The sequence below is a fragment of the Chaetodon trifascialis genome, chromosome 20, assembly GCF_039877785.1.
Source record: "Chaetodon trifascialis isolate fChaTrf1 chromosome 20, fChaTrf1.hap1, whole genome shotgun sequence".
Classification (NCBI taxonomy): domain Eukaryota; kingdom Metazoa; phylum Chordata; class Actinopteri; order Chaetodontiformes; family Chaetodontidae; genus Chaetodon; species Chaetodon trifascialis.
The window spans coordinates 8,443,876-8,457,615 of NC_092075.1; the positions used below are offsets into that span (position 1 = coordinate 8,443,876).

The 13,740-nt window shown below is 39.1% G+C and overlaps 1 protein-coding gene across 1 annotated transcript in view; it reads left to right on the forward strand.

Moving 5' to 3' along the window:
- Window positions 1-13,740, forward strand: part of brinp1 (bone morphogenetic protein/retinoic acid inducible neural-specific 1) — a 112,227-nt gene that overhangs the window by 40,380 nt on the left and 58,107 nt on the right. Inside the window, exon 3 of the mRNA XM_070988533.1 lies at window positions 12,228-12,418. Within this exon, the coding sequence (XP_070844634.1) occupies window positions 12,228-12,418 (191 nt within the window). The remainder of the gene's footprint in view (window positions 1-12,227; window positions 12,419-13,740) is intronic.

Genomic DNA, 13,740 nt, shown 5'->3' on the forward strand with positions numbered 1-13,740 from the left:
CTGTCAGAGGATCTGAAAATACTGTTATTACTCTGACATAAAAGTTTTCTGAATCTCCGCAAAAGTTGGTCTGACGTGTGCTTTTCACAGACTAATTACCAACCAAAGTATATACTGCAGCAAAGCGTGTAAATGTCAAGCGAGGTAAATTTTGTATATAAACCTTAATGTCATCCACATATGAATACTCACAGTAAGATAAGACATACTAAATTACAAATTTGATTAAACCAAAACTGAATCAACAATGCTTTGGAGTGCTGTTGATGAACACTACGTTCTCTCCTTCTTTCCCATTTTTTTTTAAAATCCAAGGAGTGCATCCTTTGCAGTCCTTACATGTCAAGATTAACACCATTTGTTATTCTATCTGTGTAAGGTGAAGGACAGCTTGAATGAATTTCTACTTGCCAGGTGTTTGACCTCAGGGCGCTCACTGGTAAATCACATGAACTGGACAACGGAAAAAGCTACTGCATGATATAAATCACGGAAACCCCTTGTTGGTGGCCTTGACAAGTTGTTCTTCAAAGGAGGCAGCCTCTGAAAAGCCACACATTCATAAAGCCTGCTGGGCCAAATGATGGTCTAGATGTAATAACATTTATCCTACATCCCTGAAAATGTATCACATCCAAGTAGATGAGATCATGCTGCACCATTTCTGTGTGGGAACACCATGTACAGAATGAAAGGGAATAAGTCAATACTGTGTGGGAAGACAAAATCGCTTCACAAAGTCATTCATGGGGGAATTACCATTATTGGATCAAAGTCTCCCCAGTCCTTGCAGCTTGCCAGCGTTTTCTGTTGAGGCCCTCATGGTGCACCACTATCACTCAGATGAGCATGGCTCTGTAAAGAACAGTGTGGCAAAGATTCAATCAATTATGTCGATGGAATGCTTAATGGGCTTTTGTTAATAATGTAGGATGCTATAATGCAAAATCTCCATGTGTAGGATCATTTGCTAATTAATTTTAATAAGATAGTATTATGGCCACAGACAAATGGGATCATCATGGTGCAGATGATCCCCCCCTACCCCCACCCCCAGTCATTTGGCTCATACTGTATTATTCCTTATCATTTCTAAAAAGTTGCATCAATTACTGCTTTAGATAATATAGTTTCAAACTGATTTCCATCACCGAAGCGCAGCCTGCTTCCTTTTGACGCCCAAGTTAACCAATTTGGTCGTTCAGACAGAGCGAGCTGTGGCGTGGAGCTCCACACTCATCTTACTGTCTGCAGTGATAGTTTCAGCATCTGTTCAATTTTCTCCCCTCACTGATGATCTACTAGAGACTTTATGAATGATATATATATGAATTATCTGATTCTGATGAAATCTGCATCCCATGCTTGCCAAGGCTTTTAATTTTCCTGCCCCTCTTCCCACTGTTTCAATTCCCCATTTTTTTCCCCCAACATGATGAAAATCTGCCCATCCACTGTAATTATTAGAAATAGTATCACTGCTGTCAGTGGTTGTGTTTTATTTTTTTTCTTTTGTAAATTATGCACTTGATGCACGTATTTGTCCATTTAAACAGTGTTCGAGAGACAAGCAGACACACACACACATGCACACACACACGGGCAGGAACAAAGCCCTGTCTTGCAGATCATCACACAGGCCGATGGCCCTTTTAACTTTATTGTTGCGGAGGAAGCGACACCCGTCTTATCCAGGAGCACATTTCTCTTATAAATTTATGAAGCTAATACACTGTATGAAGAGCAGCTCTAGTAGTGATCAGAAAAAAGCAGAGGAGCACAATCGCTTGTTGACCAGCATAATGCCTTCTAGAAATGTCTTCTGGTGTGAGCAGTGAGGCCACTGCTCGGGCAGCAACTGACCACTGCAACAAAGCCACTCATACAAATGTAAGCAAGTAATTAAACACAGAAGCGGAGGTTATGTTTCTGCACCACTATCAACCATTTTCTTGCTGTGATTGAGCATCCATTTTCAACTTTTGCAAAAATCCAAAATGAAAACAGACCTGCCCATGTCACACTGTGCTTTCACTGAGAGCAGATAAAGAGCTATTTCTTTTTTTTAATGGTCGGTTTGATGGATCATTATGTCTGTGTTAATCAGCATAAACACTGCTTCTGTGCCACCATATTATGTTGAAATATTTTTAAAACAGAAAATGCAGAACTGGCAAATGACCTCACAAAGTTTATTTTTTATTTATTTTTATTGTTTTTTTGTTGGGATGTAGAAATGAAATCCTTTTAAACTGACGTGTAGAAACATAAGATGAGCTGGAGCTGATTTAGACTTTTAGGGCAGGGATTGGATAGACAGCAGTTGATGTTTCCACACCTTTGATTGGGCATTGGAAATTGACTGTTACCCTCTGGAGTATTTTGTTATGTGACAATACATGTGACTAAAGTAGATTCAAAATGATGTTTTTGTAGTGTATCCTTTTCAACCAGCCTTTGAAGTATTAGTCAAGTCATCCCTAAAAAACAAGTAGTGGAACAAATTGCTAAAAATGAAAGGTTCATCCTTCATCAAAGCATGAAAACCGATGCTGTCTGTTCCTCCTCACTTCAGAAGGAGCAAGCGCCACTGCATCAGTGGCGCCAAACAAACACAGCTTATTCCATGAAGTTTGCATTTCACAGGCGCCTTGAATACAACTGGAATCTTGTAGGGGAAACAAATTCTTCAGTTAAATTGGAAACAAATGTTAATTAATGACTTTGTTTCAGATAAAGTTTCTGCCCTTTCTTCTCTGCATTGATTATATCGTCATCCTGTCCATGATTCCACCGCTGATTCCAGCAGTTAGCCTGTGGCACTTGGTTTCAGATTCATACAAAGTCAACTTGATACAGAATCATGAATGGCAACCACAGAGTGTGGAGCCATGAGTTCTTCTCTGATTTAGTTCTTTTGAAATTCAAATATGCATCATGGGAATGTGGACAAGAATAGCAGAGCTGACTGACTCATCGGATATGAGACATGTACCGTGTGAAAGGTGATACGCGGGACCGCATGACTGCAGAGTGAATGTGAAGGAAATTGAAGGAACTAAGTGTGGTTAGCCCCATGGCTACAGAGACTTTCAGTGGACATTATTGCAGAAGCGACAGAACAACAGAGTTTGCAAAATAATGTAACTCTAAATTAAACATTCGGTGTGGCTTCAGCCGGATAAATATTGTATCTTTACCTTGATGAGCCTGTCTTCTGCACCCCATCATGCCACAGCTCACTGTGGCTCGGTCCATCTTGTCCCATTAATTTCTACAATGTTTAAAGCTCATCATCAGAGAATGCTGAATATGAATTGATGAAACTGGCGAACAATCACATTCACCACTAATGTCAGCGACAAATGCTTTGCAATTTCTTGTGGCTCTTTCAGAATAAAAGCCACCTTGCGCGTCAGTAGGAAATGAGTGGTTTGCATAAGCAGTTTCATAATATTGCTGTTCTGCAGTGTGAACTACAAACAGTGAGACTCAATAAGATAAAACCATGATCTGTGTGAAAGGTGATATGCAGAACTGGATGACTGCAGAGTGAATGTGAAGGAAGTTGATGAAACTATGTTTAGCCCCATGGCTGCGGGGGCTTTCAGTGGACAATATAGCAGAGGCATTGGAACAACAGGGTTTGCGAAATAATGTAACTCTAAATTAAACATTCGGTGTGACTTCAGCTGGATAAATATTGTATCTTTATCTATAAATCAAAACCTCGAGGCTAAAAATAAAGAAAGCTCCTTTTATGGTATTTTTTGCACTACAAAGATTTCAGACGTCGGGTTTTTCATCTTTTATGCCGTCACACTAATCCAATTTCTCAATCAAGATGTGACATGTTAATGATTATAGCTCTGATAATTAAAAGTCAACTTCCAAATAATCAATAATTAACATTGTTGGGACAACACCAAACAGATGCTGAAACCCTTGCTGACTTTCAAAGTGTCAGTAAACAGATGTGACTTTGTTGGCGTCATAAGTCATTTCAGATTTTGCTACTCTGCAAGCAACCGCTCTTACTGCTTTGTTGCAGAATCAAAGCAGTCTAAATATTGCTTTTTTAAAACAATGGCAAACATTGTAAGGTTGTTTTCCATTGTAGCAAATATCATTTCTCTGTGATAGACAGACTTACTACCCAGTACAACATAAGTATGAACTTCAGCTACAGAAAGTATAACAGCATTGAATCATCATCTCTCTGACAGTGTGTAAAAACGATCATTATGAGCAGGATGTACGGGACATGGGGGGCTGATTCCCCGTGAGCTCTCATCGACTGTATGACCTAATAGGGATCTTATCTCGTGCTGAAAGTACTACTAAAATTGCAAGTATTGTACAAAGATAACCTTTTTTTCAGTAAACATTCTCCTGAATCAGTAGCCTGAGATTCAATCCAAGAGCAGATTTTAGTTCCTCTTTGCTAATAATGCTTTGATTCACTGACTGTAAACCAAAATGTTCATCCATTAAAAATGAAAAATCTAAATAAATACACTTACTAAATATTTTTGCACTTGAGCAGAATGAAAAGATCTTGTGTGTTTAATGCAGATGCCGTGCTGACCAAACACTGCCTCATTAACACTCTCCTGATTTATTATTGAACACCACATTGCTAAATATCTGCAGTCACTCAAGAAGACAAGCACAAAGTACATCAACTCCCCCCCCCAAAAAAACATGCAAGATTTATTTTGCCCTGTTTTTGTTGTTGCATTTTTTTGTTTTTCTAAAGCAGATGCATCATCCTTGTGAAATGTGCCATGCTGTCGCCCTTTATGACAACATCTTATCTGCTTCAAATGAAGTCAGGGTGTTATCATACCACTAACATGTTTATAGCTAGGTGTAACATTTTTACTCGGTTTGTTTCATCATAAATGGTTGCTTCTGTGCTTCAAGTGTAGAGAAAATAGCATAGGCGTGTTTTTTGTTCTACCACAGACTGAGAAAGGTCAAGATGTATCGGAACATGTATTGCATTTGACTGTTAAGACTTTGATACGGTATGAGAGGAGGACAGAGGTAAACAAGAAGTAATGACACTCCTGCTTTTATTATTTTCTGTCATTTATGAGGCGACCAAGAACATGTTGTCTCTGGGTCCTGCAGAGCCAGTTTCCCACTCAATTAATTAGAGATTTTCTTGCTACAAAACTCTCTTTCCTCTGTGCCGCCACACTCCCACTTTGAATGTCTGTCATGCACTGTCAAGTTTTTTTTTTTTTTTAATCTGGGCACTAGTGCCAGGATCAACAAAGGGCCTGCGGTGACATGCTGTATGATGGTCGTTTCCTGCCCCTGTCAGGGCTTTGGGGAATATTCACTGGATGTCAATACGGCCCAACTCTAATTGAAGCAGACAACATGCTGCCTGGAAGGTGTTATGACATGCCATACCCACACTTTCCATCCATTATGGTTACAGAGAGCACCATGATATTCACAACACCTTACAACCCATGTAGACTGACTAAGGCAATTACTGTTAGGCAAGCAAGTATACAGTAATACCAAAAAAAAGTACCAGACAAACAAAAGTATTATGATCATGTTTATAATGCCTTGCAACAACACAATCACAGCAAAGAGTTAACTGAGTTACACAATGTTTTATACATTATAGTACAGTGAAGGCATATATATTTGGCCTTCATAGAAAGAGTAATCTAACCTTTTCATTACTGGCGGCAACATACTTTTTGTATGTGGGAGTAGAAGTTTGCAGAGTGACTAACATTGACAGAGGTCAGGCAGGATTTTAAAATACTCCTTACAGATTTAGCAATACTGCTCAAAAATACAAAAGAAGAACAACTATGCCACCACAGTTGGTGTTCCTTTTCCCAGTGCAGCCAAACAAACTGACAGCAGTCTGGTTTTCTAAAACAGTAAAGCTGCATTACATCAATGCATCATTTCCCATGAATCCCTTGTCCATAGGTAGGCAGTGCAGAGCATGAATGGCCTTGTAATCAACAATGAAAATATTGAGGTATTGAGCAGAAAAATGGCAACTTAATATTGTCAAAACATGGTCTGATTTCATGAAGATCTCATGGATCACAACTTCAATGTTAAGCAGCACAATTTTAATCTCCTGGTCACAAGCACGATCAACTATTTGAAAGTGCAAGTAGTTTGTTCCAAAGTGTTTCAAGTTGATCATTTTTGAAGTCAGTAATTCATCCTGTTTATTTCCTTTAGCAGATTGATGCAGTTGAATTGGCATAATTTACACTTGACGCACTGGTGCAATGAATTACTCGTTACACCCCTTGTAAACATCAATTATTCCAAAATAATAAAACCAGGACACTGGCAGAAATGTGTTAATGCATTCTGTTAAATTTTTAATTTGTTTTCGCTCTGCCAACTCACTTATACATTGCATTTTGCATCCAGTTGATCCTCAAAAGATGACTTTCAAGTATGTTCATGAGCATTCACTGCAATTTGACTGAAGGACAGTCAGCATCATGGCCACGAGACACTGTACAAAGCTCATATTAATATGTCATGCATGAGATCCAAAGCAAATCAAAGCTACTTTTGCTGACTGAATTGCTCAAGGGTTGACTTCGACAGACTTGCCTTGAGTCCCCTCTAAGTTCTCTCCTCAAAAAAAATTACATTTCTTTCCAATCGATGTGTCTAAACATTACTTTTCTTCAGGCTTCTTGATTAAAGTCTAAAATAGCAGCACACATGTGAGAGCCACTAGTACATTCATTACAGCAAATGATCTCTGGTGAAAAACATCCTCCTTTTCATCAACAGTATATGAAATGAGGTTGGTTGCTTGATTCCAGTAATGTATTTCCTAGCAACCACCATTCATGTCTACTTGACTAAACTGTGCGAAGACAAACATTGGAGAGGAATCAGATAAAATGGTGGTCTCAATCAAGGCACTGGGTGATTAACCAACTTTAGATGTTTCTTCAAAGAAAAAACTCCTCTATCGTCAAGTCTTCGTTCATAATGTTGCTAGTTAGAATGCATTAATGTATGTATGTGGGATTAGTGAGTGCACATTATCAATGCATAAGGATCCACCATACAGTATATGTGGTACACAGCGCCACTGTGACACTCTTAAGCAAATATATATAAAGACTCATGTCATTTACAGATTTTCTAAATTAATTGAGTATTTACTGATGGCTCTCTATTTATCCTGTATTTTCTATACGTCACAGACGCTTCCACACAGGCAAATATAATGTGCCCACCCTCCCATGCGAGATACTTGAGGACCATGCAGCAATAATCACCTACGTTTCCATTTTCCTCTATGCAGCTGCAATGCCATTTATCTCCTCTTAACTTCCTTTGATAGGTCATTAAACCGGTCTTGGAGCTGTGAAGTAAAGTACTGAATCATGTCGCAGGTTCCATCTGCTGGCATGACTAATCTGGGGCAGAAGGGCCCAAGTACATATGGCTGCCATATAAAGTTTTATGTAATAATTGGCAGTGACGGAGCCATGAGGAGGATTCGCTGAAAAAGAATTGATATCTGAGGCAAATAGCAGCAGAGTGGGATAAAGTGAGAGAGAGCTGGGCAAAGAATGAAAAGGGAGAAATTTTGGTACATCTGCTGCAAATCCAGTCTCTCTCAGCTCTGCTGGCTTGTATATTTGCTCCAGATTTCAGAAATAACAGCAACGTGTACCTCTTATAAAGCCAAGTCATGGAACAAGAGGGGAAGCTGAATCAGCTTGTACTAGTATGAGTGGTGAGACCTGTCCCGCCAGAATCTGTGTCTTTGCAACATTGAGGAATTGCAAAGTCAAAAGTTCTACAAATCTGCCACGAAGCATTTATTGAATATCCGGTTGGAAAACATTTCTCAGTGATGTATGTGATTAGACAGAGTAAAGAAAAAGCGGCACACAGTTGGATTCCACATTGTCATTATATAAGCATTCAGTCTCTCAGAGACTACAGCGTGGCTGGGTAAACATGTAATCAACGGGGGGCCGTAGGCAGGATTTTCTTTGAGGGCTCTCCTTACTTTTCCTGGAGCTAACCGTAATTATGGAATAAAAATATAGATTATATGTTATATACTTTAGCAGTACAGTATATATATCTACAGAAAACTAATATGTGTTTTGTGAGACAACATGACAACATTTTGACAGTGTACTACCGTAGTGAGGCGAGAGGATTCCTGCAGTCTACAAAGTTGGCATAATCGTTGCAGGACATACACAAAACATACATTTGTGGTGAACATGCCTCATTCAATAGATATTCATCCCACAGCCAAATAAAAGCAGCACACATATTTATTAAACATGTGTGGACATTGTTGAGACACACACACACACACACACACACACACACACACACACACACACACACACACACACACACACACACACACACACACACACACATTTTCCTTTGTTTGTGTAAACAACATTGTCTCAGTTTGTACATTGCTGTAATGGCATGCAGGCCCAGTGTGTTTTACATGCATCCCTGTCAACATGCATAAGTGGGATTTGAAAATGTGGGAAATTTTCCAGCACCGTCCCACCACCCTTACCAGGTGCTGTAAGAGTAGCTAGCCAGCCAGTCACACTCACAGACCTCTCTTACCCAGTGCAATGTAGTGCATGCTGCCTTCATTGGTAGTATGTGGCCAGCATATCCAAATACAGCCATTGCTACAGTGCGCATGAACACCAACACTACCATGACACCAGCTCCTGCAGAGGCAGCAGGAATTAATTAAACCAGTCATATTAGCTAGCCAGCCTGTGAACATAATATTAATAATATTATTATTATTAATAATAATAATATTGTAAAGCTCTCATGGGACATTTCAAGCACCGTTGTGGGCCCTCAAGGGCCACGGGGGCCCTAGTTTGCTTATGCATCAAGCCGGCTCTGATGTTCCCGTCGTTCCTGTTGCTGCTCTTTGATAGAACTAGAATAAGCGTGTAAAACTGTCTCTTCTTTGAAGCGGTTGTCAGGCTATTAGCTGTGAAATGTTGGCAATATAATGAAGTTGTATATACGCAACTGGCAGAGAGGAATTCAACCTAAAATACTAATATGCAGTGGTGAATAGAGCATTTAAAAGTGCTGCCGTCAAGCCAAGCTCAGGCAAACTGACTGACTGCATGTCAGAGAATTGAAACGAAGTAACTGACGATCAGTTTGAGGGGAGCCACCTATTCATGGCTAAATCATTATGATGAGCCCTTGAGGGCTGCAAAGGAAAAGTAAAGCTCTGAATGAAGCTGCTATGAAGCACTGTGCCAGAGCTTTTATCCACATTGCTTACTTTTTCAATTAAAAAGTCATTTTATAGCACTGCTGGGTCATAAAACAGTCTCTTAAACGAACCTTTACAATGTTATTGTATTTTAGTAGTGTTATTTCACTTTGCTGCAGTATATTACACAAAAGCTTGACGTGTACATGTAATTAAATGAACTTCTATAATGCTTCTTTTATTTTAACCCCTTGTGCCTTTTTTGCGTTGCTTTAATTACAATCAGGTCAGCATGCAGGATTTTTTTCCACACATTTTAGATGTTGTTCAGTGTGAGTGTTGACACCTGTCACCAGCTGCATTAAGGAGAGCAGAGGTTACACTGACTCTCAACAACGTCATCGTTTTCCACAGAAATCCTGGCAAACTTTTTGCACTCAACAATGCAACAATTGCATTATGTATAATTAGTTCAAGTTACAGAGACATGACTAACCAACCGTATTTAATGCGACTGATTCCGTTAACTGACTCATGGAGTTAATCTCATCAAAGTTGAGGTTGTAGAATTGCTTCTTAAATGACTTTGTGTATTCTGTTCCCGTTTGATTTCTTCAAGACTGACGTAAATACACGTTTTAATGAGATTAAAAAGCAATATCCAAAAAGCAGAAAGAGCATTGCAAACCTTTGAAACATGGATGGTTTTGGATTGCAGTGCGTGTGTGCGTGTGACTCTTTGTATTTTTTATTTATCCGCATCTGTTTTTTGGTTGATTTTTTCATTTAACTTATACGCATTTATTGAACGGAACTCAGATTTCAATTACAGCAGGCTTTTAGGGTTACGTTATTGAAACAATGAAGCCTTTTGTTTGTGTTTGATCTGATGGCGCTTTTGTTGCACTTTAAGTCACACACTTACTGTAATTGGACTCATCATTCATAAACTAAAGTCTGCATCATTAAATATATCTAAATTCGATCAAAATCTAATTCTGAGGAAATGCTTTTAGAACTATCAGTCAGTAATTAGGAAATTACATTTTCCCCTGTCTATAGACAGGAGAATTAGTTTTGTGCTCGTTTCAACAGTGTGGACTCGTCTGCGCCCCATCTGAATGGGCACTGTACATCTGTATGTATGCATACTCACACCTTTGAGGTAAAAGTGTGAGCACATGTATCACACATCCAGACCTGACAGATCAGCTTGCACATACATGTATGTCTGAGGCTGAGCGTAATCCATATGGAAATAGTCACATTTGTGTGATTGGCAGAAAGAGCAGACGCTGATAAAAATCACAGCTTCCGATTAAATTTGCATTAATGATTTAGAAGAACCGAGACATCAGAAATCCTCCTTTCCTTCACCTTTCCCAGGAGAAAGACGTGTTGAATTCCACTGTTTGAACCACTTGTTCTATATATCTAAATTTGTATGCAACTCTCTATACGGACAATTTTACCACACAAAGAAACATACGAACATGAATGCCCAATCACTTTCAGCTGTGGGACAGGCATTAACCACTGACTCAATAACAGCGTAGGGTCTTTTGCATTTCAGACGGCTGAAGAAAACCTGGTGTTTTTATCCTCAGGGCAGGGATATTTGGTTTTTCTGTAACCCTCAGAATAACAGAGAAGCCTGTAATGTCTGTATGTGGAAATGTTTTCTTGATGTGTGTCTCAGCGGGTGCAGAAGCAGACATCAAGAACATCCACACAAATAGTTTACTGAATCATTTTAATATTTACGCTGTGGAATATATCTTTAACTGCAGTGGAAACAAACAAGGGTAGAACGATGCACAGTTTAGCAAGTTGTGGTGTTGGTTTATATGATCCCTTGTGGGCTTTTTTGATTCTTTTCCTCAAAAGTTCAAGTTGGAATGTTACACAGAGAAAAGGCAGCCCCGTCTCCTAGAAATGATATTTATATACAATTAATTTGCATTCATAATTACGTCGTGCTGATGTAATCGCTGCCCGGATTGTGTTCACAGTCAACATTTGCTAAAGTGTGCGAAACACAACATTTCATGTACTGTGCTGTAGTCACAACGAGGTGGACCGGGTGGATGGTCAGTGTACAAAGTGCAGGACTGTGACGGCAGAATCCAGGCTGAGGCTAGGTTAAGGCAACAAAAGCACTAAGTTTATTATTGCTGCTGACTTTTTCTGCATTAAAAAGACCATGATCTTTCTCTAACATTAACAAAGTGCTTAAATATAGTCGTAAAAAAATGTTCAATAATGCTGCAGTCACTATGAGTGGATCGTGCATTGTAAGATTGTCTATTTTATCAGGAAAAAAAAAAGCAATGAAATGCATTGTCAATAAACATACACTCAGTATCAACACGTCTGGAATTTGCCAGGTATGTTAATTAACAACATTTCTTCATCATGTTCATGAAAATACATAGTTCAATCAGCATTACATTTCCTTCAAAATGCCATTGCTGATTAGTTGTATATAAACTAAAGAATTTGACACATGGCTTGAAAAGGACCTTGAGCAATTTAAAGGACAACATACACAATCAGAGATGAAAATTCCAGGACAGTGGTTAAGAATAATAAAGTAAAAAAAAAAAAAAGTGAAAAAAAAAACAAACAAAAAAACAGAAAGCAAAGCTCTGCATCACCAAACTCGATGTGCGATACGTTTCACTGCGTTTTACTGTCTTTAAATGAATGTGACTGTGAAAAGCTCAGAGCTGCTTTATAAATTATTAACACACTCCAGTCGTTTCTTATTGTGTTAATTGTCTGACAGATTGGACCACTAGCAGATGTGTACTTTTTCCCCCACAAATGTCTTTGATGAGCTGGAGTGGTGCTAATTAATGTGTTATGACACTGTAATTAATGGTGTTTTACTTATATTGTTGACAATGTGGTCGGATGAACTGAGTAATTGTGGTGTGATAGCTGGTTTTCCTGTGATTATCAGGGAATTTGCACGTTGGAAGGTGAGGAACACAGCGATTGAGAGAAGGGACCTGATCCGGAACCCGGTGCCACTCATGCCTGAGTTCCAGCGCAGCGTACGCTTGCTGGGCCGCAGACCCTCGACTCAGCAGTTCATCGACACCATCATTAAGAAATATGGAACCCACATTCTCATCTCAGCCACCCTGGGAGGTACGAGAGGTTCATTTGCTCTCTTCCATGCTTGATTAACAGTTTTTACACACTGGTTAAATGCTTTTTACACATAGTTTGTGGTTTGCTTACATGCTTCCTGTCAATGAAATTACTTTATTGGAAGTAACAAATGTTTTGGGCTGCAAATAATACTTGAGGTAGTAATTTTATGCAGCCAGGTTTAAGTATTACAACAGGACTCTAAAGGACCGTTAGGACTGCATCATATATATGGTGTTTTACCCAAATATAAGCATGTAACAATAGGAGACTTGTTCCTATGGTGGATGAGAGGAGGTGGAATATTTCTGAACTGAAGAGCACAAGACGTATCTGTGCAGAGAAGTCGTATTAGGTGTTAAACTGCTAGTTGTGGGTATTAATGTTTAATGTGAATTGTATTAATTAACAATAATAATATATGTGCAACAAACTATAAAACAAGACAGAACCCTTTCAGCATGTGAATGAGGAAACATTTCCCTACTCATTTATACACATAAATATCATTATTCAATGACAAATGAACGTGCTGTGAAACTGGAACACCACGGTGTCAAAGATTACTCATCTGCCTGTTTGCAACAATGTCAAAACAGCTCGGTGAAGCAGCTTGGGGTCAAGTTGTTCTCCTGGGTGTTGAAAAACTCTCTCACAGCAAAACTGCAGCTCCATCACAAGAGGGCCGGACGGAGCAGACCAGATACACAAACCAAATGACTTTCTTCCAAAGCGAGATAAAAGCAATTTAAAGTGACCAGCAGTAGGCTTACTGAACCATTTCATAAGACATCTTGGTGCCAGAGCAGCACTTGCATCCATAAAGCAAAACTGAATGAACAAAGAGCAGCACTGATGAATGAGCAGCAGTTTCCAGTCCATTTATTTGATGACAAAGTCCATCTAAACATTCAGTATTTGGCCCCACAACCCAAAAATTTGTCCCGGAAGGTCGAAATTTGTTGCTGTATGAGAAGTAAATGTAACAGAATGTAAGACCTACATTTGAATATATAGTGAAGCCTATATTCAGGTATGTGCCAGTTGTCCATGTTGGTGACTTGCAGAGTATTGGCTGCACTGACCAAAGAGAAGTATCACTCTATTCTGAACAAGCATTTCATCTCGTCTGGCTTAAGTGGATTTTCCAGCAGGACAGTGACGCAAAACTTGCATCAAAGCTACTATATGACAGGACTATCTTATATCTGCAGCTGCCAAACTCCATCCCCACTGAACACCATTTGATGAGTGAAGACAAAACTGTAACACTAGAAAAATAATGGGAATTCTTGCAGTCTTTATTATTGTGGAATCAA